The sequence below is a fragment of the Camelus ferus genome, chromosome 2 (assembly GCF_009834535.1).
Source record: "Camelus ferus isolate YT-003-E chromosome 2, BCGSAC_Cfer_1.0, whole genome shotgun sequence".
NCBI classification, from domain to species: Eukaryota; Metazoa; Chordata; class Mammalia; order Artiodactyla; family Camelidae; genus Camelus; species Camelus ferus.
In genome coordinates, this window is record NC_045697.1 from 18,598,281 (window position 1) to 18,620,594 (window position 22,314).

The 22,314-nt window shown below is 42.2% G+C and overlaps 1 protein-coding gene across 2 annotated transcripts in view; it reads left to right on the plus strand.

Moving 5' to 3' along the window:
* Window positions 1-2,449: 2,449 nt before the first annotated feature.
* Window positions 2,450-22,314, plus strand: part of RBPJ (recombination signal binding protein for immunoglobulin kappa J region) — a 203,255-nt gene continuing 183,390 nt past the window's right edge. The window contains exon 1 of one of the 2 annotated variants that reach the window (XM_014562195.2): window positions 2,450-2,594. In XM_014562195.2, the coding sequence (XP_014417681.1) occupies window positions 2,563-2,594 (32 nt within the window). In that variant the 5' untranslated portion in view covers window positions 2,450-2,562. The remainder of the gene's footprint in view (window positions 2,595-22,314) is intronic. The other variant, XM_014562198.2, reaches the window with a different exon arrangement.

The following is a 22,314-nucleotide window of genomic DNA, read 5'->3' on the forward strand; positions in this document are numbered from 1 at the left end:
TAATGCCCTTCCTTGTGACTTTTAAGAAGACTCACTTATCCTCTCTCTTTCTTTCTCTCCCTCTCTCTCCCTCTCTGTCTCTGTTTCTCTCTCTTTAAACTCAACCCCTTTTAGAACTCAGGCAATATAAGAAAAGCATTCATCTAACTGATCTTGGCTTTCATTTTCACTTTTACTTGAGTGGGGAGGAAACTTGAAAGTAAACTTCGCAAGATGGGAGAAGAGTGTGGGATGAATCATGAACCACCACATCTAAATGTGAGGAAATCAAAGTAGAGCCTGATGGTATTTCATAACCTTCTTCCTATGCATCTCCCTCAAACCAGGCCTTCGCTCCCAGAACTGAGGCAGCTCTCATCCACCCTTGTTCTCCCACAGTGTCCCTGAGTCTATTAAGGAGAAAGGGGCCTCCCCTCGCCCTGGTCTTCTGCTGTCTTATTGCAGTTAGAGCACCAAATACAAGCTCTGAATGATTGTGGTAACTGGCAAAAATGTCTCCAGACACTACTCTCCCTGTTTCTACACTCACACTCTCGAGTCACAGAGACCATTTCTCCAGCCCTTGAATCTGGTCTGGGTTTGTGACTTGCTTTGACCAACAGAATGGGGCAGAAGTGATGCTGCCAGTTCTGGGGCTCAGGAGGCTTTGTACCCTATCACTACCTTTTCCTTCGGAAGGCTGCCACCACCATGTGCTCAGTATATGATCACCTTGTGATCAAGTCCCTGGAGGACTCATCTGCTAGGATGATAGATCACACGGAGCAGAAATGAGCCATCTGAGCTAAGGTCACCCTGGTTCAGCCAGTTTCAGCCAACCCAGCAGATACACGGTTGAGCCCAACTGAGCCAAGTCCAGATTGATGACCCACAGCTGGATAAATGGTTATTGTTTGGCATTATTAAGTTTTGGGTGGCGTGGTACATATGAAAGTTAACTGGCATAGTGAATTAAGCAGAAAAGGAGTTTATTAAAAGATTGTATCACCTGAAAAACCAGGGCACCGTGAAGCTCAGAGGCTATGCCCAGCACATCATAGAACTACGGCCACAGAATCATGCTCTGCCGTGGTGAACAGCAGCACTGAGACTGCACCATGACCCAGGACCCTGATAGCAGCTACTGGGACCATTGTCCTTAGGAAAGAGGATGGAGCTGTTTTTGCTGCCACCTGTCCCCAGAATTAGGTCACACGCAGGCAAGTTAGTCTATAAATTAAATAATATATAAAGGAAAGGGCATCGAACCAACAAAGCAGAAGACCCGGAGCCAGGGTCCAGGAAGCCCCCAGTGTTGCTAGACATTAACCCTTTAGTAGCTGAATGGGGGAGGTTTAGCACAGCATTCCTGGGGCAGGACCTGGGGCACTGGGACATTTCTTTACCAAACGTTATAGAGCATGTCAATGTTTTAATAGCTAGCAATACCATACCAGTGCATACCATGTTTCCCTGCTAACTCAGTCTCTGGCAAGGAGAGTGCAATTGCATGCTTGGCTTAGGTTAATCAAGATCTCTCCCCATCTTGGTGACCTGGGGTTACAGTCACCTTTTCTGGGCACAGTCGGCAGGGGAACAAAAGGATAAAATCAGGACTCTGCTAACAATGAAGGAGGTGATGAGGGAAGGTGAATTGGCAAAAACGATGGTTAGCGTCTGTGACATACCCCAATCCATTCCCCACTGATAAGGTGAAGGGAGGGGTGCAGGATAGGGCAGCTCAAGGCTCAGGGTTTTGCTCATCAGTTTACCCTGGAAACACAGCAAGGGTCACAGGGGCCCAGGGTGATCTCTGTCCCAGTCTACCTTTATCAGGGGGTTCCCAGGACAGAGGCTTTCCCTGCTAAAGTTGACAAAGCCTGGGACAAGTTGGTCACCTTATGGCAAGGCCAGTGGGTTCATGAGCTGCACGATGTCACTTAAGAGGGGCTAGAAAGGGCCAGAGAGGTCAGGGGTCTTGACCAACATCCCACTGCTGATTCATTCATCCCTTTTCTTCAACTAGTCACGCGTTCAACGTCACTTACGTTTTACAGTTCTGTGACGTTTTACAGTTCTACAGTTAAGGTTCTGTCTAGGGTTGGGGGACCCAGTTCACCCAATGACTTCAATTCTACAGAACTAACTGAGGTCAGGAATATCAAGGCAGCCAGGAAACATGAAAGAAAATCAAATTAACCTAAAGCAGCTGTAACATCACTTCTTTCCTTTTCCCCTTTGGTAATTTGTTTTGCAGGCCACTCTTACATAAAAATCAGGCCTCAGATTTCAGGACAAGCCCAGGGAAAAAGGAGAAATAAAAAAAAGATGATTTCTTATTTGCCTTTACAGATATCCTCTGTAATCAAAGCACTTCCGAACACGCCACCCCACCAAAAAAAAAAAAAAGCTTATGTCTGCATTTTTCCCCTCAGAGAGAATGTTGACTTTCTTCTCTTCATTTTGACACTTTCACTTCCTTTGTTGCAAGGTGAAGTGGGCACCAGATTCAGGGTGCACAAGGCTGTCTCTTTCTGTACCCGAGCCTCCAAAAAGAACCCATATTAAGAGTTTCTCTCCAAGATGATCAGACTGCTCTACCCAGCATTGTTGAGGTGAGTGAATCCTCTAATGAATTCTCGATGTCACACTGCCCATAAAATACCTAATATGTTTTAGTTTATGATCTATGAATAAGTAAATTGCTTTTGCACTGCCACTTCAAGACGCAGCGAACTCTCTCCTCTGCCCGTTCATCTCCACCCGGGAGCGTGCTGGGTACATCGCCTTCTCTCTGAGGAGGCCTCAGGTTACTCAGCAGAGACTGAGGCGGGCTTCAAGAGATGAGGTTTCTATGCCCCTAATGAGATGCTCTCCCGTCCTCACAGCCAACAGCACTGCTTCGTGGGCCCTTCCCCTTCTCCTCATGCTTCTCTTACTCTGTCCTTTCTTTCACTTACTCTCACAGGGAAACACAAGGAATGTTCTAGAATCAAAGACAACTCTATTCCTTCTAGGTATTTTAAATTTTAAATGTTTCCTTTTCAATAAGGTCTTCCAGACATGCATCTGTTGGTAGGTAACACGGATCAAGTTCCTAGTTTATTTGGAAGCAGGCAGCTCTCTCTTTGCACAGTGTTGGGTTCTGCTGGGGACGCCCAAGGGCCTGCAATGTCCTTGCTGTCCTCCAAATTGTAATCTAATTAAGAGACAAGAGTAGCATTCATTCATACGTATGTTCAGTACATGACTGGAGAGTGCCTACTGTATACTGGGTCTTTGGTAAGCTATCCAAGGAGTTTCCAAGCTCTGAGCTCTGGTCACCAGGGCAGGGGTTGGGAATGAATTTATGAAAAAAAAGTCAAAAATATCCACATATATCAGAAGCATTGCCTGCATATTTATATTCTCTTCTTATCCATGCATTTATTTGACAAATATTTCCTGAGTGTCATATACATGCCTGATGGAAGAGTGTCTCAGACATGTCTGCATATTTTGTATTTATATGGATGCAGTTGTAATAAACTAAATGTGAATCCATTTAGAGATTTTACTGAATTTGTAATGTCCTTGTTGCCCTTGAGCATTTTCTCAATGGATGCCAGAGTTCATTGTCATCATGGAACTGCACAAAAAGAGTTAATATTTAGAAAATATTTCCTTATACTGGAAAATATGGGAACTTCTGCAAGAGAGGGCTGACACGAGGCGTAACAATACCAGGTGTGGGGTTTGTAGAACAGCCAAGAATCTACAGACAAAAAACCAGAAGGCATCAATCCTGTGTCTAAGCAACACTTACCCACGTCAGGCTATGGTCTGAAAAGGGCATTACTCTAAATAATGCATATAAAGCCCTTCCTTTAAAATTATTTAATAACATATTAAATTATTTTATATAATTAGTATACATGACATATAGCAAACAAATAAATCCAGAACATCCAAATCTTCTCCTCCCCGAACAATCCCTGTTGTTTAGCTCCATTTCTACAGTTTAAGTTTTTCTAAAGCAAAATATACTATAATTCTCTGTGCCCATGGTTCTTTATACTTTTCCAAGTGATTTCCCCGCACGTTGTTTGTTTGAACATCACCAAATCTGTGAAATGTAGAAAGGACAGGAATCATTATCCCCATCCCTTGGTTTTTTTCCCTCCAGTTTTACTGATATGTAATTGACAAACAGTGCTCTACGAGTTTATGGGGTGAAGCATGATGATCTGACCGGCATATATCATGAAATGATGACCACAATAAGTTCAATGAACATCCATCTTCTCATACAGATGCAACTTTAAAGAAATAGGAAAAAAAAAAAAAAGATTTCCTTGTGATGAGAACTCTAAGGATTTACTCTCTTAACAACTTTCATATATAACGTGCAGCAGTGTTAATTATATTGGTCATGTTGTGCATTACATCCCTAGTACTCATTTACCTTATAGCTGGAAGTCTGTACCTTTTGACTTCCTTCATGCAAGTCCCCCTGCCCCCAACCCCCTGCCTTCAGTAACCACAAATCTGATCTCTTTTTCTCTGTGTTTGTTTATTTTTGAAGTATAATTGACCTACAATGCAATGTTAGTTTCCGTTACTCAACACAGTGATTCAATATTTCTATATGTTTCAAAATGATCATTGTGATAAGTCTAGTTACCATTTGTTCCTATACAAGGCTACTATATAATTATTGGCTATACTCCCCACATTGTACACAGTATCCCCATTTCATAGATGAAGTTAGAGTGTTGAAGAATAGGCAGTGAGCTATGCAGATACAAAATGGGCAAGGGTTAGCTAGGTAAATCGTCAGGAAAATGGATTGTGAATAAACTTAAAATGATCTTGGAACATGCAACCTGGAATTTGGGAAGGAAAAGACAAGCGAAAACCCCATTCTTCTACTGGAGATCATCCAAGTTCTAATTAAGAATACCATGCTCACTTTATTTTTATTTACTTTTTTTGAGGGGGAAGTGATTAGGTTTATTTTATTTATTTATTGTGAATGGAGGTACTGGGGATTGAACCCAGGACCTCATACATGCTAAGCATGCACTCTACCACTGAGCTACACCCTCCCCCTACCATGCTCCCTTTAAATGCCAATCTCTTAAATGTGAAGTAGAGACATTTTAACAGGACCCAGGGAAAAAAAGGAGTAAAAACATATTTTTGAAAGAATAGAGAAAAACCTCAGAAAAGAAAGACCAAGAAGCAGAGTATTTCACAACAGGAAAAATTAAAAGTAACTAAGTGAGGCTCGAGTCGGCTGAATGGAATTCCACCAGTCAAGCATTTCTGTTAACTGTACTTCCATGGAACTATAATTCGTGTGACCTTAAAAAATCCTGAAGATTAAATTATAATGGGCCTTGTTTTAGACAATGCGTATTTAAGTGAAAGATAGCACCAAGAAAAAGATGGGCTTGGGTTTGAATTTTGCATTCAGCACACAGCCATCAGGAAACTCCTTAATACTCAATCTCGCCAAACTTCCATTTTTTTCCATCTCTCAACTGAGGGTGATAATACTCTCGTTGCATAGTTGTTTCAAGAATTTGAAATGTTTGCTGTATGCGAAGCACCTAGTAAGACACCCAGAACACAGCAGAAACTCAGGCAGTCGGATCTCGTATGTTGGCTGGCGGTGCTGGTTTAAATTAAGTATGAATTCTTGTGACCTGAGCACTAGACTCTGAGTAAAGGCCTGGGTTTGAGTCCCGACTCTTTCACTTAGTAACTGTAGGAAGAAATATTGTTGAAGGAATTGAGGTTTATTCATCCTGAATCTCTTCACTTATAAAAACGAATAGAATTTACCTTCTTATTTTTAGCTTAAGATTCTAATAAAAGGTATATGTGAAATATCTTTTAAATATAAATGTCATAAAAAATAGATTTTCACTGCTATTAATTCTTTGAAAACTTTAAAAAGACATGTCACTATATGTACAAAAATATCACTGAAATAGGAATACAGAGTAGAGTTCTATCTATATTTTCAGAAGTCCTGATAAAAATGACAACCAAAACAATAAAAAAAAAAAAACCTTCAAATTCCAAGAAATTTGCAGTTAGCATAAGGGGAAATTTCTCAGTTTTAAGGATGGAGAAACCTTTGAACAGGCTTACAAGGGTCACGGTGGACTGTCCGCCCCCTGGGGGGATATCACAAAGGATGAGCAGCCATCTGTCCTGGGTAATTTATCGGAGAGTCCTAACGCTCAGGAGGGACCAGGAATAGTGCAGCCCACCCTCCACGTCTGACAGAAGAAGAAGCTGAGATCCAGAGAAGTGAAGTTACTCAATCACCAGGACACCACTGAGGGGGCTCAGGGGTGAGCCGGCCACCTGCTCAGTGTGTTCCACGACTGTTGCTTCTGTTCAGATGCATACCCCCCTGGCTTTCAAATCTCTGCTTCGGGGCAATGGGAAGGACTGCGGAGCAAATTTAAAGCTGACTGCTTAGTGAGAGGGTAAAATCCCCCTAGGATGTTCCAGCGTAGGGCAGTGAGGGGCTGGAAATCCACATCTTGAAGTTCCTCCCATCCTTATGCATGTATGATATCATCCAGGAAACATTTACACAACATAGATGGAACTAAATGTCTTGCCAGGTGGTAGCTCGTGATATATACAGACAGCCCCTGCCTCACAAAGAAAGACTACAGAGACCGCATACATACAGACAGCTGCTGCCATCCGCCCGGCCCCCACCAACTTGCAGCTGCCATGGGCTGTGTGAAAAAATTAAAAAAGAAAGAAAGGGGTTAGAAAAAAACTTGGACCACTTGCAGATTCGGCACATTCAGAGGCGGAGGAAAGGAAGAAGCTGTGGAAACAGGAACCACAGCAGGGAATGGATTCTCAGGATACCTTTTCAATCCCCAGTGATCTGGCAACAGGCGCCCCCCCCCACCTCTGCTTCTCCCCAGCACTCCCAGCCCCACCCCACCCCCCACTTCCTTTGCCCTGAAAAATCTACTCCCGGGCATGACTGTCCTCTCCCATCCATGCCGCCAGAAATTCTGCCATTGTTGCATTTGGCCTCAAAGCCTTTTGGGAAGCAGGAAGGCAGAGAATAAATAACCATTAATTTACCATTAGGAATCTCTTTCATGAATCACTCTCCTTTATTACAGTCAATAATAAAAGGACCTGTCTCATGGGGTTATTGAGAGGATAAAGTGAATTAATGAACTAAACGTCCTTAGCTCTGTGACTGATAAGTGGTATAACACTGAGTGTTTCTGAAGTATTAGCTCTCTTATTAACCACAATTATTCCCATTTTGCTGATAAGAGAAGTGAGGCTTAGAGAAGGTAAATTACTTTTCCTCGGCCACATAACTCAGAAGTAGAACCCGGATTCAAGACTAGGTCTGTCTCCAAATCCTATCATCTTAACTTCTGTGCTGTACACAGTCCTGTGCTTAGCACTGGGGTGGAGGACAGGCTGGGGAGGGAGGGGCGATGAAATGGAGGTGGAGGGATAGTAGAGGCTGTCACTCACAGGTTAATAAGAATTAACTCAATCAGAATGTTTCTTGTGGAAAATCAGCTGTGCTCACCTGCATTCAGGGAAACGTGACTGGCAAGTAGGTCTCAAGTAGGTTATGTAGGAGAATAGTAGGAGAACAGGGAAGACCCAGGCAAGGGACCACAGCTGGGTATTGAGTAGGAAGCCTGGAGACAGTGACGCCCGTAGACGGGAGATGTAGCAAAAAGAGCAGTTTGGAGAGAGTCGAAGATGAATTCTGACCCACATGAAATTTCATCTAGGTCTGACCCAGGAAAGGGGGAGGAAGATTCTATCTTGTTCCCTACCTACCTGTTGCCCTACCCACGGTTCCAGATAACTTATTAGTGTTCTTGGTAGACTACTAGAAAGGTTAAATAAACTCTTGTGGGCTGGTTGGAAACATAATGCTTCCACTCCCACTTGTAATGCGTTTCTTTTGGGAAATGTGTGCTGAGTTCCAAACAAATGACTTGTAATTTAATACAACATGTGTACACTTTGGGTCTCCGCACTGTGCTGGGTGCTGGGAACACGAAAGGAAATGTAAGGCAAAGTCTCTGGCCTGGAGCAGCCAGAGCCCTGGGGGAGAGAGATGTGTAAGCAACTAAGAGACAACGTGCTGAGTGTAACAGGAGAGGTGTGTACAGAATGCCTTGGGGCACAGAGCAAGAGGACAGCGAAACTGCTTTTAAATCAAGTTTTGGAATCCAGCCCCTCTGCAAGTTGGGAACTGCATGCAAGGCATTAGAAGTTACGGAAAGGACGCTCTTACCTTTTCATTCTGAATGAACTCTTTCTTCAACAGAACTGTTGCCTGCTTTTTTCCTGGCGAGCGGTGGGATCAATACCTGTGTTTTTTTCCTAAGTGGTTAGGGAGGGGGTGATTGCATGGACTCTGAACTCAGGCTGCTCTGGTTTGAATCTGACTTTCATTTACCAGCAATATGACCTTGACTTTACCTTTTTGGTCTCAGTTTCTTTTATCTGTAAAATGGGGCCAATAAAAACACCTTCTTTATAGAGTTCCTGGGAAGACTAATGAGCTAATACACGCAAAGTCCACGTCTCAAAATGGAGTAAACGTCTCACTCAACTGGCTGTTGTTAACTGAGTGATAAGACTCTGGCGTCAAGCAACTTCATGAAGTCAAATTGAAAGAGTTTTAAGTGATACACAGATGAACATTTTAAAATTTTAATAGCATATATTTATCTTCATATATTGGGGGAAATATATATAGCACATCAAACCCTAGATTTTAAAGATATACTTTCTTAGGATGAATAAAAAATTTTGGAAAGTAAATTAAGTTAAAGAAAACTAGTAAGTAATGGTCAGATGTTACGTCTTTTCTCAAAATAAAAGTAACAAGCTGACTGTGGTCCAGAGTGAGGACCAGACCAACAGATTGGGGTGTCCCTTTGAATTTTTCTTTTTCTTTTCTTTTTATTTTTTCCTCTTTTGCATTGGGCCTGGCTTGAATTCGTTTCATTTTTCTTAATGTTATATACTATTTAATGTCTAAATTTTTAAAAGGGGGAGAAACATGACAGGGATTAGGAAATGTAGTAAGAGATGGCCTCCCTTCGTGTGTTTTCTCACTGTGATGAAATTCAAAACTTTACCCTAGGCCTCTGGATACTGGCAATATTTTCTAATGCCCCAACTACAGAGAAAAGCATATTGGAATAGTAGACAGAATGCCTTCCGCGTGCCCATGCTTTTTTGGCCCCAGTTTGAATCCTGGTGGAAAAATTCCCTGAAGCCGATGACAGCTGAGCTCCTCACCCAGCACTCAGATGCTCAGAGAAGGAAAATTACACCCTGAGGTTCTGGGGACGCGGGAGCAGCGGGCGGTGCACATGAAGGCCAGAGAGTGGACCTGCTGCTGGTCCGTCTCCACCCCATGAGCCTGGAGCTGAAGTTAGAGGGGATTCCAGTTTGGGGGAGACTGTGCAGAGGAGACATGAAAAGGGAGCAGAAGGACAGACCTGTGTCAGCTCACACCCCGGGTTTCCCCCGAGCTGCAGTGAGGTCTCTGGGGCACCCCGTCCCCTTTACCCCTTCTTTGTAAAAATCACCTCCAGGAAAGTCCCGCCGTCTGACACAACAGTTGGCCTTTGAAGCCTATGAATGGTCGTGCCCAGACGGGGTTTCCCTGGGCTCAGCATCCCCATCTGAGCGCCTTGTGGCCCCATGGTGTCACGTCCACTGTCAGGCTTGCAGAGAGCAAACGGAGCGTGTTAAAGGCGCACAGGACCAAGGGACACTGTTTGCTGGGGCCTTTAAACATGTCTGTTAAGCAGCAGTTTATCTCATATCAGCCTCTTTGTGTCTTCTCTCCCCTTATTCCTCCCATGGAGATGTCCTTCTCTCTCTGAGCATCCTCACCTTCCTTCCACCAACCTCATCAGAGTCTCTATTTCCCCTGCCGTGGAAAAGAAAGCAATTAATTGTGGGGCCTCATGGGGAGAGCCACAGCAGGAGCTTTCAGACAAACCCCTTTATTTCAGCCTCAAGAATAGGCTGAAAGTGTTGTCAGGTACAATGAAGGACACCCCATTCAATTGGAATGTCAGATAAAAAAACAAGCAATTTTTTAGTAATTAATATGTCTTGTGCAATACTGAGGGCACACTGATACTAAAAAAGTACTTGTTTGTCTGGCACTCCAATTTAACTAGCTATCTATATTTTTGTTAACTTTAGCAACCCTCCTCAAACACAACCCCATGAGGCTGGCATTTTTATTCTTACTTTAAATGTGGGGGAAATGAGGCTTCGAGAAATTAAGCAACTTGCTTGAAGCCACAGTGCTTGCAAGTCACAGAGTAGAGATGAGATTTCAATCCAGACCCACAGATTTCAAGACCAGTGCTGGTTCCACACCACACAGGGAGTCAAGACTTAAACCAAAGATATAGATGGGATGCCAGTGGAGGAAACTGAGGCATTTTCTAAGGAGTTTGGGGGATTCTTGGATGCCTTGCTCAAAATGTAGACAATCAATCAACAGTTGGTGAATGTAGTGAACTGAATTATCGCCATGCTTGGCAGCTAAAAGACACTGCTGCTTTCCTAAAATGATCCTAAGACTTGTTCCTCACTCCCAGCTCAAGTCCTCCTCCAACACTGCCCTTCAACGCCCAGAGGGAGCACTTCACCCCATGCGTATAGGCAGTGGTAGATGAAGTCATGGGACACAGCGCCAAGAGAAGTTTCAAGTCGTGTTACATCCATTTAACACATGGCAGAAACCCGCAGGCCTGAAGGAATTGGCTGGCCCAAGGAATAAACCAGTCCCCTCTTGGCCAGACACCCTTCAAAGCTCAGCATGTGCAGTCCAGTCACCTTGCCTGAACCAGGCTGCCTTGAAAATATCTGTCTGCACTTCCATCAACATGGTTTCAGGGGAGCAGAGGCTATGGAGCTAAGAGGGAAGGTGAGTCCCACCAGAACTCTTTCTCACCCAAAGATGAGGTCAGTCAATAGATGCAAAGTTCCTTCAGCCTCGTTTCCTTCTTAAATGAGTGACGCTTTATGAATCTGTAGGCAGAAATCCAGACAGAACACATGCAGCTCGTAGATGCTCACAAACCTCCCAGTCCCAAGGGAAATCGCTGTCTCTGTGCAGAGGGGACCGTCTTATCCTCCTCAGCTTAAGTCCCAGTCTTTTCCTCTGGATCCTCACTGGATGAGCCTTGGGAGGATGGAGAGTAGTAAAGAAAAAAAACATGATATTGTTAGAAAATGTGGACCCCAATCTGCCGCCACCAAGAAAATTGGCTACTTATCATCATTATTTTCTGATGATCAAAATAATAAATGCTCATTGTGGAAACACTTGAAAATGCTGAAAAGCATAAAGAAACAATAAAAACAACCTATAATTCCATCATGCAGAACTATAACCTGTCCTAAAATTGTGGTGTATTTCCTAAGGATTTCTGACTATATAGTAAATGTAGTTGGCCTCATACTTCACATGACTCTATTTCCACTTTTTTTTCTAATCTAACAAACCATAGCCACTTCTCTCAACCTCATTAAAGACTCTCCAAAGAATCTTTTGATGAATCTTTAATGGATGTATTGAAAATAGTCCTAGTTTATTTACCTATTCCCCTCTTGGTAAGCATGTAGAATGTTTTCCCTTCTAGAAATAGCATAGCAGAGAGCATCTTCTTCACAGACATTTTTATCAGACCCTTGGCACCTGTAGCCTCATGTCTAGAATCTAATATAAAACAGCATTCGATCTGTTACAAAGACATGTGTCTTATCGTGTTTTCTGCTTTGCCATGTTCTCCAAAGGGCACTGTGTCTTCCAGAGGCCCCATCCACTGAGCTAGCTGGAGAACCACGGCCAGTGATTATAGAACAAGGACAACCTGGTCCTTTGTCAAATGAAACAGGCTCCTACGCGAGCAAGAAGTCTCTGCGCCCCGCTCCTTAAACTCAGGCCATGGTTTACAAGAGAGAGACAGAGAGACAGAAAGAGAGCAAGAGAGAGACAGAGGGGAAGAGCAAGAGAGAGACAGAGGGGAAGAGCGAGAGAGAGAGAGTCCCGGGGACGATTCTCAGAGAAACCACCACACGATGTAATTCCACCGGGAAGGGGACGATGAAAGTCCTCAGAATTGTGCCGCTTGGTGTTTTTACTGAACCATTGCTTGCTGATTTAGTTAATGATAATGTTTGGTTCCAAATTTCCTCTAAAAGGGAGTCTTAAGTGTTCTCAGCTTGGACAGGGCTGGCTTAAAAATAAACAAATAAGTTATATAAGTCCAAATTTTGGAGGATCAGGTTTTGGAAGCCAAGGCTCAGTGTAGGATTAAAAGGGCCCGCCTCGCATCTTGTGGTTGGGCCTCACGTGCAGCCTGCAGGGTGGAGCAGCAAGGAAGCCTTCCAGCTGTCCCTGAATCCAGCTTCTAATTTGAGAGCCAACACCCACAGAAAACTCATGCAGGGTGCACCCCATGGCGCCTAAAAGACACTTGCATTGCTTAAAAGACAGTGAAGAGAAACAAAAAAGCCATCGCAACCACTGGTAGATGATGGCAGACTTCTTTTTCTTTACTCTCTTCCAACCCTAGATGTTTTAAAAGGCTGACTGGTGCTGTTTAAGAGCTGTCATCTTCTGCTTCACAGTTGGCCGCATTTGGGTGGGAAGTGAAGCAATTATTACATAGTGCCTTTTAAAAGTTCTTAAGGATTCTCCAGGAAGAAAGACATCAGGTTCCCCAAAGTTACCATGGTGGATGGAGCCCCACTTTGGGTCCAGCTGTGGGAGTCACAGTCAGGGACAGAAGAAGCCTGATGCTCCAATGGGGTCCAGAATCCTCCATACACTCCTAGAATGGTGTGGATATGCAAAAGGTCACGCAGGAGTCCGTTCATTCACTTATTTGTGTCACATAGTTATTAAGAGCTGAGTAGTAGGAAGCACTGAGGATCTAAGGGTTAAGAGAGAAAATAGAATAGGTCCTGCCCTCACATTGCCTATTCTGGGTGAGGAGATCTGATGTGTTTACAAACAGCCAGAAAATGCTACACACCCATCACGGATGGTGATATAAACCAGGGATCTACATGGGCCAGGAGTACAACGTAAAAGTACTGGAACAGAAGTTCTAGCCAGTAACTGGCTTCCTGGAACGCAGGCCCAGTATGACTAGACCTTCAGATTTTCCAAAGCAGGAGAATGTGACTTTTCTGTAAACTATCCTGATTTTTTTTGTTTGTTTGCTAAAATTTTTTAACCATGAATACTAAACAAAACATACCTATAGACTGAAACAGGACAAGCCACCCAGGTGAACCTCTGATGCAGACTGTATTTGTTAATATGGACACATACCTACCCTTTTGAATAAAAGTACTTTATACCAGCCATATGTTTACTCTGATCACATTTTTGTTTTGAAATTCTGCATTTATATATAGAAAAAAGATGGAAGTTGATACATCTTTGTTTTTCTTTTTTTATGAAAATTTTTGCTGTGAGCATGCATTACTTCTGTAATCAGAATTTTCAACCAAATTTAAAATGTTATAAAAAGACCTAAGTGCTTTTACATTAGCACAGATAAAATATTATGAAATCATACAGAAATTTTTTTGAAGAATTAAATGAAAATAAAAATTACTGAAAATGTTAATAATAAGAAAATAAAGTATGTATATTGGACTTTTACGATGCCAGGGAAGTAGGGACACTCACAATGGGCTTTACTGGCTCACTGTCTTACTTATTCTTCCCAACTTCTGTGTGACGATACTACTGCTATTCCCATGCATAGGAGAGAGGATGAGGTTCAGAGAGGTTAAGTAACTTGCCCAAGGTCACACAGCATGAGTAGCAGAGCTGGCACTCAAAACCCAGGTCATCTGTTTCCAGAGGCTGTGTGTTCTCCTAACTTTAAGTAAGAGATTCCTAGAAGCAAAGTAAATGAGAAAGGTCAGGGAGATGGTATTTGATCTTGGCCTCAAAGAACCAGAAATAGTTCAACCCCTAGATACAGGAAGGAAACAATATCACCAGAGAGGTAGAGATGATGCTAAATGTGTAAGAAGTTCTAATGAAGTGAGGTTAGTAGGCTGGAGACAGTCACAGGAGTCTTAGTATTAAATGCCGGTCTAAGGAATTAGAATTTATTTACACTCAGTGGGAGCCATTGATGTTCAGGAATAAGACGGGTGCCTTGTTAGGCTACTGCTAACAAAATTCCACAGACTGAGTGGCTTAACGCAAACTTACTTCTCACAGTTTTGGAGTCTAGAAGTCCAAGATCAAGGTGTCGGCAGGTTTGGTTTCTCCTGAGGTTTCTCCCCTTGGCTTGCAGACAGCCACCTTCTCCCTGTGTCCTCATGCAACCTTTCCACTGGTGTCTCACCTTCCTCTTCTTAAAAGGACACCAGTCAGATTGGATTAGAGCCCACCCTAATGGCCTCATTTAAACTTACTTCCCCTGTAAAAGCCCTGTCTCCAAACACAGTCACATTCTGAGTTACTGGGGGTTAGGACTTCAACGTATGAAATTTGGGGGCCAAAGTTCAGCCCATAACACATGGTGATGCAGAAAGAGCATAGGACTTGGAGAGTCAGAAGCCCTGAGTTTAAATGCTGCCAAGACCATTTATTAGACGTGGGACCTTAAACAAGACGTTAAATCATTTTGCTCCTAATTCATAAAAAGTCAGCTAATGTACCTTGTCTACACTGCAGGATATGGTAAGGCTCAGATGAAACAATGTGTGTGGAAGCACTTTGTAAACTATAAGGTCCTATCCAGTAGTTGGAAATTAGCATTTTACCGAGTTGGACATACAGCTCTGCACAGAGTAAGGCCTCAAATCCTTATTTAAGAAATAAAACAGCATCACTGTGCTGACTGGGGGAAAACAGAGAGAGCCCAGCACCGTTGGAACCCACAGCAATTTCATCAAAACACATTTGTTCAACTTAATGTTTTAAAAAGACTGATCAAACATTCCTCTTGTATTTTTAAACCAGCTTTCCAAGGGGGTTCAAAATAATTAATGTGTTTTTAATGTATTATACCCATTTAAAACATTTTAGGGCCCCTTGACTACTTCAACAAAAATGTATTTACATTCATAATTTAATCTGTAATTCTGAATTAATAAACATTTGCCGAGTATCTATAATGTGGAACATGCTAGAATAAATGAGTTTCCCAGGTCTCATTTAATCCTCAAAACCTCACTGGTCTGGAAACAGACCACTTCCTAATACATTTATCTGGGGGGTTAGGATGTAACATGAGTTTGGCGGGGGGACAAATTCAGACCATAGCAATGAAGTCATCTGTTCACATCTCCCCATTTTCTTCAGAACGAAAACAGCCCAACATGAGCAGTAACCATCTCGGCTCTGGAACACTAAACACTTATCAGTGGCAAGTGTGTTATTAATTATTGTTAAGATTCCTCTCCTGATTTTTCTGCAGCTCTAACTCCAGATGAGCTGTCCAATATCAGCCACAAGGTCACATCCAAAGAAACACAGTCAAAATAGCCATTGGAGGTGCAAAATATAGACTTCTGGTTTGCATCTTTCAAAACAAAATTGGAAAGGACCAATTCACAATCTCCCAGCAACACTCATACCTCCCAGGTCCTCCCAAGCTCAATGCTGCTGCTTCACTGCTCCTCTCACACAAAGGTTAGCAAAGACATACCCTCTTTTCCTACCCTTCTCCTCCACCTCTCTATTTTCTATTACTTAATTCCGTTTTACAAAGCAGGGGACAGGGAAGAACTGGAGCACAGGGTCATATTCATGACCATCTCCCCCATTACACACAGAGATGTCTCTCCAATGCCACGAATAGGCCCTGACAGTGGTATAGCTCTTTTTAAACCAAAACTTGTTATTCACTTCAGTTCTATCTCCTGATGCACCCAAGAACTCAGAAAACTAGAAAGCAATTTATTCATTGGGGGGGGTTAGAATTAATGAGGTTTGGGGAGATTTTTCTAATAGATTTAAGGCTTGTTGGTGGATTCCTGCATCCTTCTTACCAGACTTCTAGTCCATGATGCTTTTAAAAATCCTCATAACAAGTTGGAGTGAGGATTGACTCACAGCTCTTCAGTGCCCTCTATAATATTAAGGACACTGAAATGTCCCAGAGACGCCCCAAAGTAATTTTCACTTGCAGGAAAGCATGGTGGTAGATACCGATCTATCTATAAATGCAGAACTTTTTTTTTTAGATAGTTATGTTGTTTGGGGGATTGGATTTTTTTCAGGAGGGGGTTGTATTTTTAAAGCAGTTTTCCTTTTGCAAAGTGGCAAACTTCCTAAGATATTTTTCACTTTCAAAGTTCTTGCAACCTCTTTTGACACCCTCTGCCTGTGTCAAATGGCAAGCCCAATGGAAGTCATTTGGAAGGCAGAGGCAGATGGCAGAAAAACGGTTTCTCCCCTTAACTACGCTGTCAGGGTAATTTGTTTTCCTCACTGATGTAAAGGAAACTGTAAGAGCACTTTGCCCACTCCAAGCCTCTGAAACTGGAGTTATGAGCTCGTCTGGAGGAGGCCAGGAAAAAATAGTTTTGGGAGGGGGGTGGTTGATGCCTTTTACTAGTGACCTGTGATACTAATTACAGAGCCTTCCTGTCTGAAGAAGACATTTATTTATATGATGATTCATGGCTATGGAAGCCAGCGTCAATAAACAGACCATTGCAATTCAATTCTATTGCATCTCAGAATGGGATTCTTTGGATTCTCACAGGCAAATCTGATGTACTTGTAATCCGGACAAGTATTGGGTACAGAAAACAGAGCATGAGCTACCAAGACTGTTGGGGAGAAGGTAGTCTGATGGTGGTCCACCTTGGGGACTGAGGATAGAATCTTTCTGCTCCTCTGAAAAAAAAAAAAAAACAATGTATAAGAAGTCCTGGCTCCACCACTTATTGGCTTTAGCAGCCACCTTTAGCAAGTTCCTTATTCTCTCTGTGCCTTAGTTTCCTCATCTGTAAAATGGGGATAATCACAGTAATTACCCAACAGGGTTTTTTATGAGGTTGAAATGAGTTACTATTTATAAACCAATTAGAACAGTGTTTGGTACATAGTAAGTGCTATCTGTGTGTTTGATAAATACACTTTGAGAAAATAATCATGTTTAATCAAATTAAGCAGCGTAATCTGAAGGTCGATCGTGCCCTGCAAATTTGACGCTCTCATCCCTGCAGAATGAATCTGGGTGAGACACACTGAGGTCAGGGCTGAGCAGTCCTTCAGAAACAAATCAAGAAGTGGTCCGGCAGGATACACGAGTCCAGGCATGGCCACTAGCTTTCACAGAACTGCTAACGGCCACTCAGAAACGAAGTCAGCAGACTTCAAAATTTTTTCACTCTAATACTCCTAAAAATGAATTTTTGTTAAACTTGTCTCAGTAAGAGTTGAGAAAGTCAAAACATTTCTTTCCATTCATCTTTTAGAGTAGAACCACTTTAAGGCTTTTATCTTGTTGTGTGGCTTAGATAAAATTTTGTCAAAATCTTGGCGCTTCAGATCTGGCTCTTTCAACGGATGAAAAATGTTCCTGCATATAAACCAATTGTCAAACCAATTGGCCAAATTAGATGTATTTCTTATTTTTAAAAGTGTGACTTTATTTTTCAGTTATAGTAAGTGTCTTAATGTTCATTCTGGAGAATATTATAAAAACCACTGAAAAATAAATGATGGAAGTCATCCTGTAAAATAGATTCCTGAAAAGCAGCCAAGTTTACATTGATGTGGATTTGATAGAATTAATTTAGCAAAAATGTAAAATAGGATAATAATGCTGTTTCTCATTACTTGATTTGCAATAAAATGACATACTATTTTGCTAAAATTATTATTTATGGAGTTAGAAATATGACAGAAGGCATAATATCCTTTCCTTAAGTGGCATGAATGTACTCATCTAACTCTGAGATGTGGTTTGGGGAATAATTAAATAAGAATTATGTTTAAATATCAGGAAAAAATTTTATTAATTTCATTAGCCTCGTGCTCAAATTCTTCGGTTTAATGATATCACTTAATATGAAAATGATATGTATCTTTATACTATTAAAACAAGTCAGGCCAGCACATATCAAAAATCCAAGTGTTTATTCACACGAGGAAGGAAATACATATATGATCTTATAACATCAGTTCTAACTGCCTCATGGCACACACAGTGTCTGAAAAACAGAACCTAAAATTTCTATCTGCCGGTTTTATGTAATGTATCATGGAAATCTTAGTAACCCCAGAAAATATTCTAGTTGCATCTGTTAAGAGTTAGCATTGTTAACTGGCCTGGACAACTCAGCTGTTGTCAGGGGGTGCTTTTTTTCACAGCTCTTTAAAGACAAGTCCTAGGAATAAGGAATCAGACTTTTCTTAAACACAAATTCTCCTAACAAACACACACACACACACACACACACACAAATGTTGCCATTAATAACTAAATTCAACCACAGGGGAAAAAAGGATTATAAATACCCATCCATTGGATAGTAATGGCCACTATTTTAATAAGCACTTACTATGTGCCAGTCGTTATTCAAAGTTCCTGACATATGCTAGCACTTAATTGGTCCTTACAGCAACTTCGTGAGGTGGGTCTGGTTACTATTCCTATGACCAGATAAGGAAATAGACACTCAGAGGCCACAGGACGGGCAGTTGGGGGAGGCCATGTGCAGACTCAGGATGCATGTGCCCAGAGCTCAGGTTAACTCACACATATTGCTGGCACATGACTCCATTTATTACTTCCATTCCATAATTAACCACTATTATTGCATAATAACAACCACAGTGGTAGGCAGAATAATTCATCCCTCTCACAAAGATGCCCATGTCCTAATCTCCAGAACTTGTGAATACATGGCCGGAGGGACTTGGCAGATTGATGAATTTAAGGCTCTTGAGATTACAAAAATATCCTGGGTTATCCAGGTGGGCAAAACATTATCACTAGGGGCCTTATAAGTGAAAGGGGAGGCAGGAGAATGAATGTTAGAGGAGATGTGACGATAGAATGAGAGGTCAGAGTGACGTGATTGCTGACTTTGAAAATGGAGGAAGGAGCCACCAGCCAAGGCATGCAGGCAGCCTCTAGAAGCCAGAAAAGGCAAGAAAACAGATCCTCCCCTTGAGCGCTCAGAAAGGAACACAACCCTGCCAGCATTTTGATTTTAGCTACATGAGACCCATGTCAGGCTTCTGACCTCTTGAACTGTAAAATAATACATTTTTGATGGTTTAAACCTCTAAGTTTGTGGTAAGTTATGACAGAAGCAAAGGAAACTGAAACAATCTCCAAAGTACTATTAAAAGCCATTGATCAGAGGAGCGTATGAGCATTTAAAAACCATTTTATACAAGCTGATCATAGCAACATGCTTGCTGCCCAAATAAAACCAGGAAACACATTGAGCAGCTAAGAAGCAACAAACAAGTTCTTGCTTCCGTATTGAAAATGAAGGTGCCTCTTATCTCAGTTTTGGAACAAGTAAAGATTATCCACAGAGGCTCTTTCTCATTTTTACTTTTACGAAACCGACTTTGGTGGTGCTTTGAAATTTTCCCCTTTTTCTTTGTTTCAGTGTCAATTTTTTACTTGAAGATTTTTTCAAAACTTTCCCTTCCTGAATATTTTCCACTGTGTTTGAGCCCTAACTCTACCATTTAAGTCTCTCCAGAACACTAGCATTATTATAATTGCTAGTATAATAAATCATGTAACTATTACCCTGTGTTCAAAGTAAGCACCTTCTCAGCTCTAACGTAATTGCTCTTTCTGCCGACGGATGGTCTTCACGGTCCTCTTGGAGCTCAGCTGCGCACAGTAGCCAGAGGGAGCTTTTTACCCCAGAAATCTGACAGTGTCATTCCTGTGCTCACATTCTTCCCCCAGCCCGGATTATGCTCAGAATGAAGAGCAGGCTGCTAAGCCTGGCATCCAGATCCCCTCTGATCTGCCCCCTCGACGGCTGCCACCCAGCTTCACTTGGAGTCTCTCGCCCACACTCTCCCATGCTCCAGCCCTACCAAGCTGTCCAGAGACCCGGCAGATTCTCTCAAGCCTCTGTACCTGCAGCTTCTGCTTCCTTTACCTACAGCAAAAGCTGTTCCCTTTTCCATCAGACTAATTTTGTCTCCTCCTTCCTCAGACTAACTGTGTCTCTTTCCTTAGCTCAATGATACATCCAGTTGTCCCAGCATCACCAGTAACAGCACTTGGCAGACACACAGGTGTGGGTCCAGAACATCCTTCCTGTTTATTTTCGAGTTACAGTTTCCTGTGTCATCCGTCTCTAATTTTTTGGCTGCATACTGACCTACCCACCTCCGTTCTCTGGCTTTTCGACCTTGACCTTCCCAACAGGGCAGCTGACACTATGATAATTACTCCTATGAACCTGTTACTATTTGCAGCCCCAGGTAAGAGACTCTCCCAGAGGTTTCAGCCTCAGCGTATAACCACCCCACCACTACTACACACACACACACACGCACGCACGCACACATGCATGTATGTGCATTTACCTCAGATGAGAACACACTAAGGGAGACTGATAAAATACCAATAAAAGATACTATTGAGCACTTACAGCACACAAGGCATTGTGTTAAGCACTTTGTTTCTCTAATTAAAAAAAAAAAATCACCTGTAAAGCAGGTACTATTTTGTCCCCATTGAAAGATGAGGAAGCTAAGCCCATTAAGGTGAAACAACACGTCCACTGCCACACAGCCTTCTAGTGATGGAGCTGCTAGTTCGCATGACTTCAGAGAGCTCGGCTGATTGATCACCCCCAACACAATTTTTCTGATCCTTGTGGACCCCCACTCACCTCCACAACACCTCCAAGTACTGCTCAGAGCTACCAAAGTTATCTTTGCATTTAATTCACTGGATTCTAAGTGTGTGGACCTGAGTGTCTCCCTAGGAGACATGAGCTCCTCAGAATGGGGAGTATGTCTTTCAAACTCGAACACACAAAAGAAGCCCCCAAAAAAGTCTTCCTAAACAAGTAGCTATTATCAGAGGTCCCAAAACATATCTGTTCCTCGAGCTTTTTGCAAATCCTCCAAACTACACTGACGCCTGTACCTACCAGGGAGCGAGTGAGGTACTAAATTTCAGTCTCCCACAAACCCTCTCAGCTCAGGTCCCTGTACAACTATGAGTTCTCTTTCTGAGCTGATTTTTAACTGCCTTCTCAGGTTGATATTACAAGTCATTCAAAATCTCTTGGGAAATAGAAGTGAGTTTTATTTGTAAATGGATGCATGTGGATGTGAAAGTTGAATAAAATCTTAGGAAAGTAAAATTTAAAAGCTGAAAGAATCCATGGGGTCAGCTGTTTCTCTTCTCCCCTTTTGCAGACAAGAACTAAGCTCTATACCAAACTTAAAACTTGGTCCCTGAATATGTTTTGTGTTTGGCTCACATGACTTCTTTTTTTTAGTTGAGTCAATATTGTTCAAGCATGTGCTTATACAGCAAGAAAGAGAGAAAGAGTTCTGTTGGTTCTGGTTCTGTTGGAATATTGAAATATCTGACAGCCTTTATGAATATACCAAGAGAAATAAAAACATCTGTCTTCACAAAACTTGTACATAAGTGTTCACAGCACCATTACTCATAATAGCCCCAGAGTAGAAACTGTCCGAGCGTCCATCAATTGATGAATGGATTCATGATTGCGGTAGATCTATACAACGGACTTTTATTCAGTGATAAAAAGGAAGGAAGTACTGATACACACTGCAACAAGGATGAACCTTGAAACACTACACTGAATGAAGGAAGCAGGTCACAACAGGCCAAATGTTGTATGATTCTATTCACATGAAACGTCCAGAATAGACAGATCTGTAGAGACAGGAAGTAGATTAGTAGTTGCGTGGGGCTGGGGGAAAGCAGGAATAGGGAGTAACTGCTAAATGGGTATGGGGTTTCTTTTTGGAGTGATGAAAATGTTCTACAATTGGTTGTGGAAATGGTTGCACAACTCAGCAAATATACTAAAAAAAAAAAAAAAAACTGAAGTGTTTAAAACATATATACATAGACACATGCATGTGTTGATATATATGGAGCTACACAGCGTAGTGGGTGTTACTGGCTGCCCCTGAGTAACGGCTGCCCCTTTAAATGAAGCTTGCTTCGTCCAGTTCTCCACAATCTCCACTTCTTCCCATCCTCAGCTCTAAGCTTGCCCACTTCACTCAACTATGTTTTCTGCCTGGCCTGGGTCTTTGAA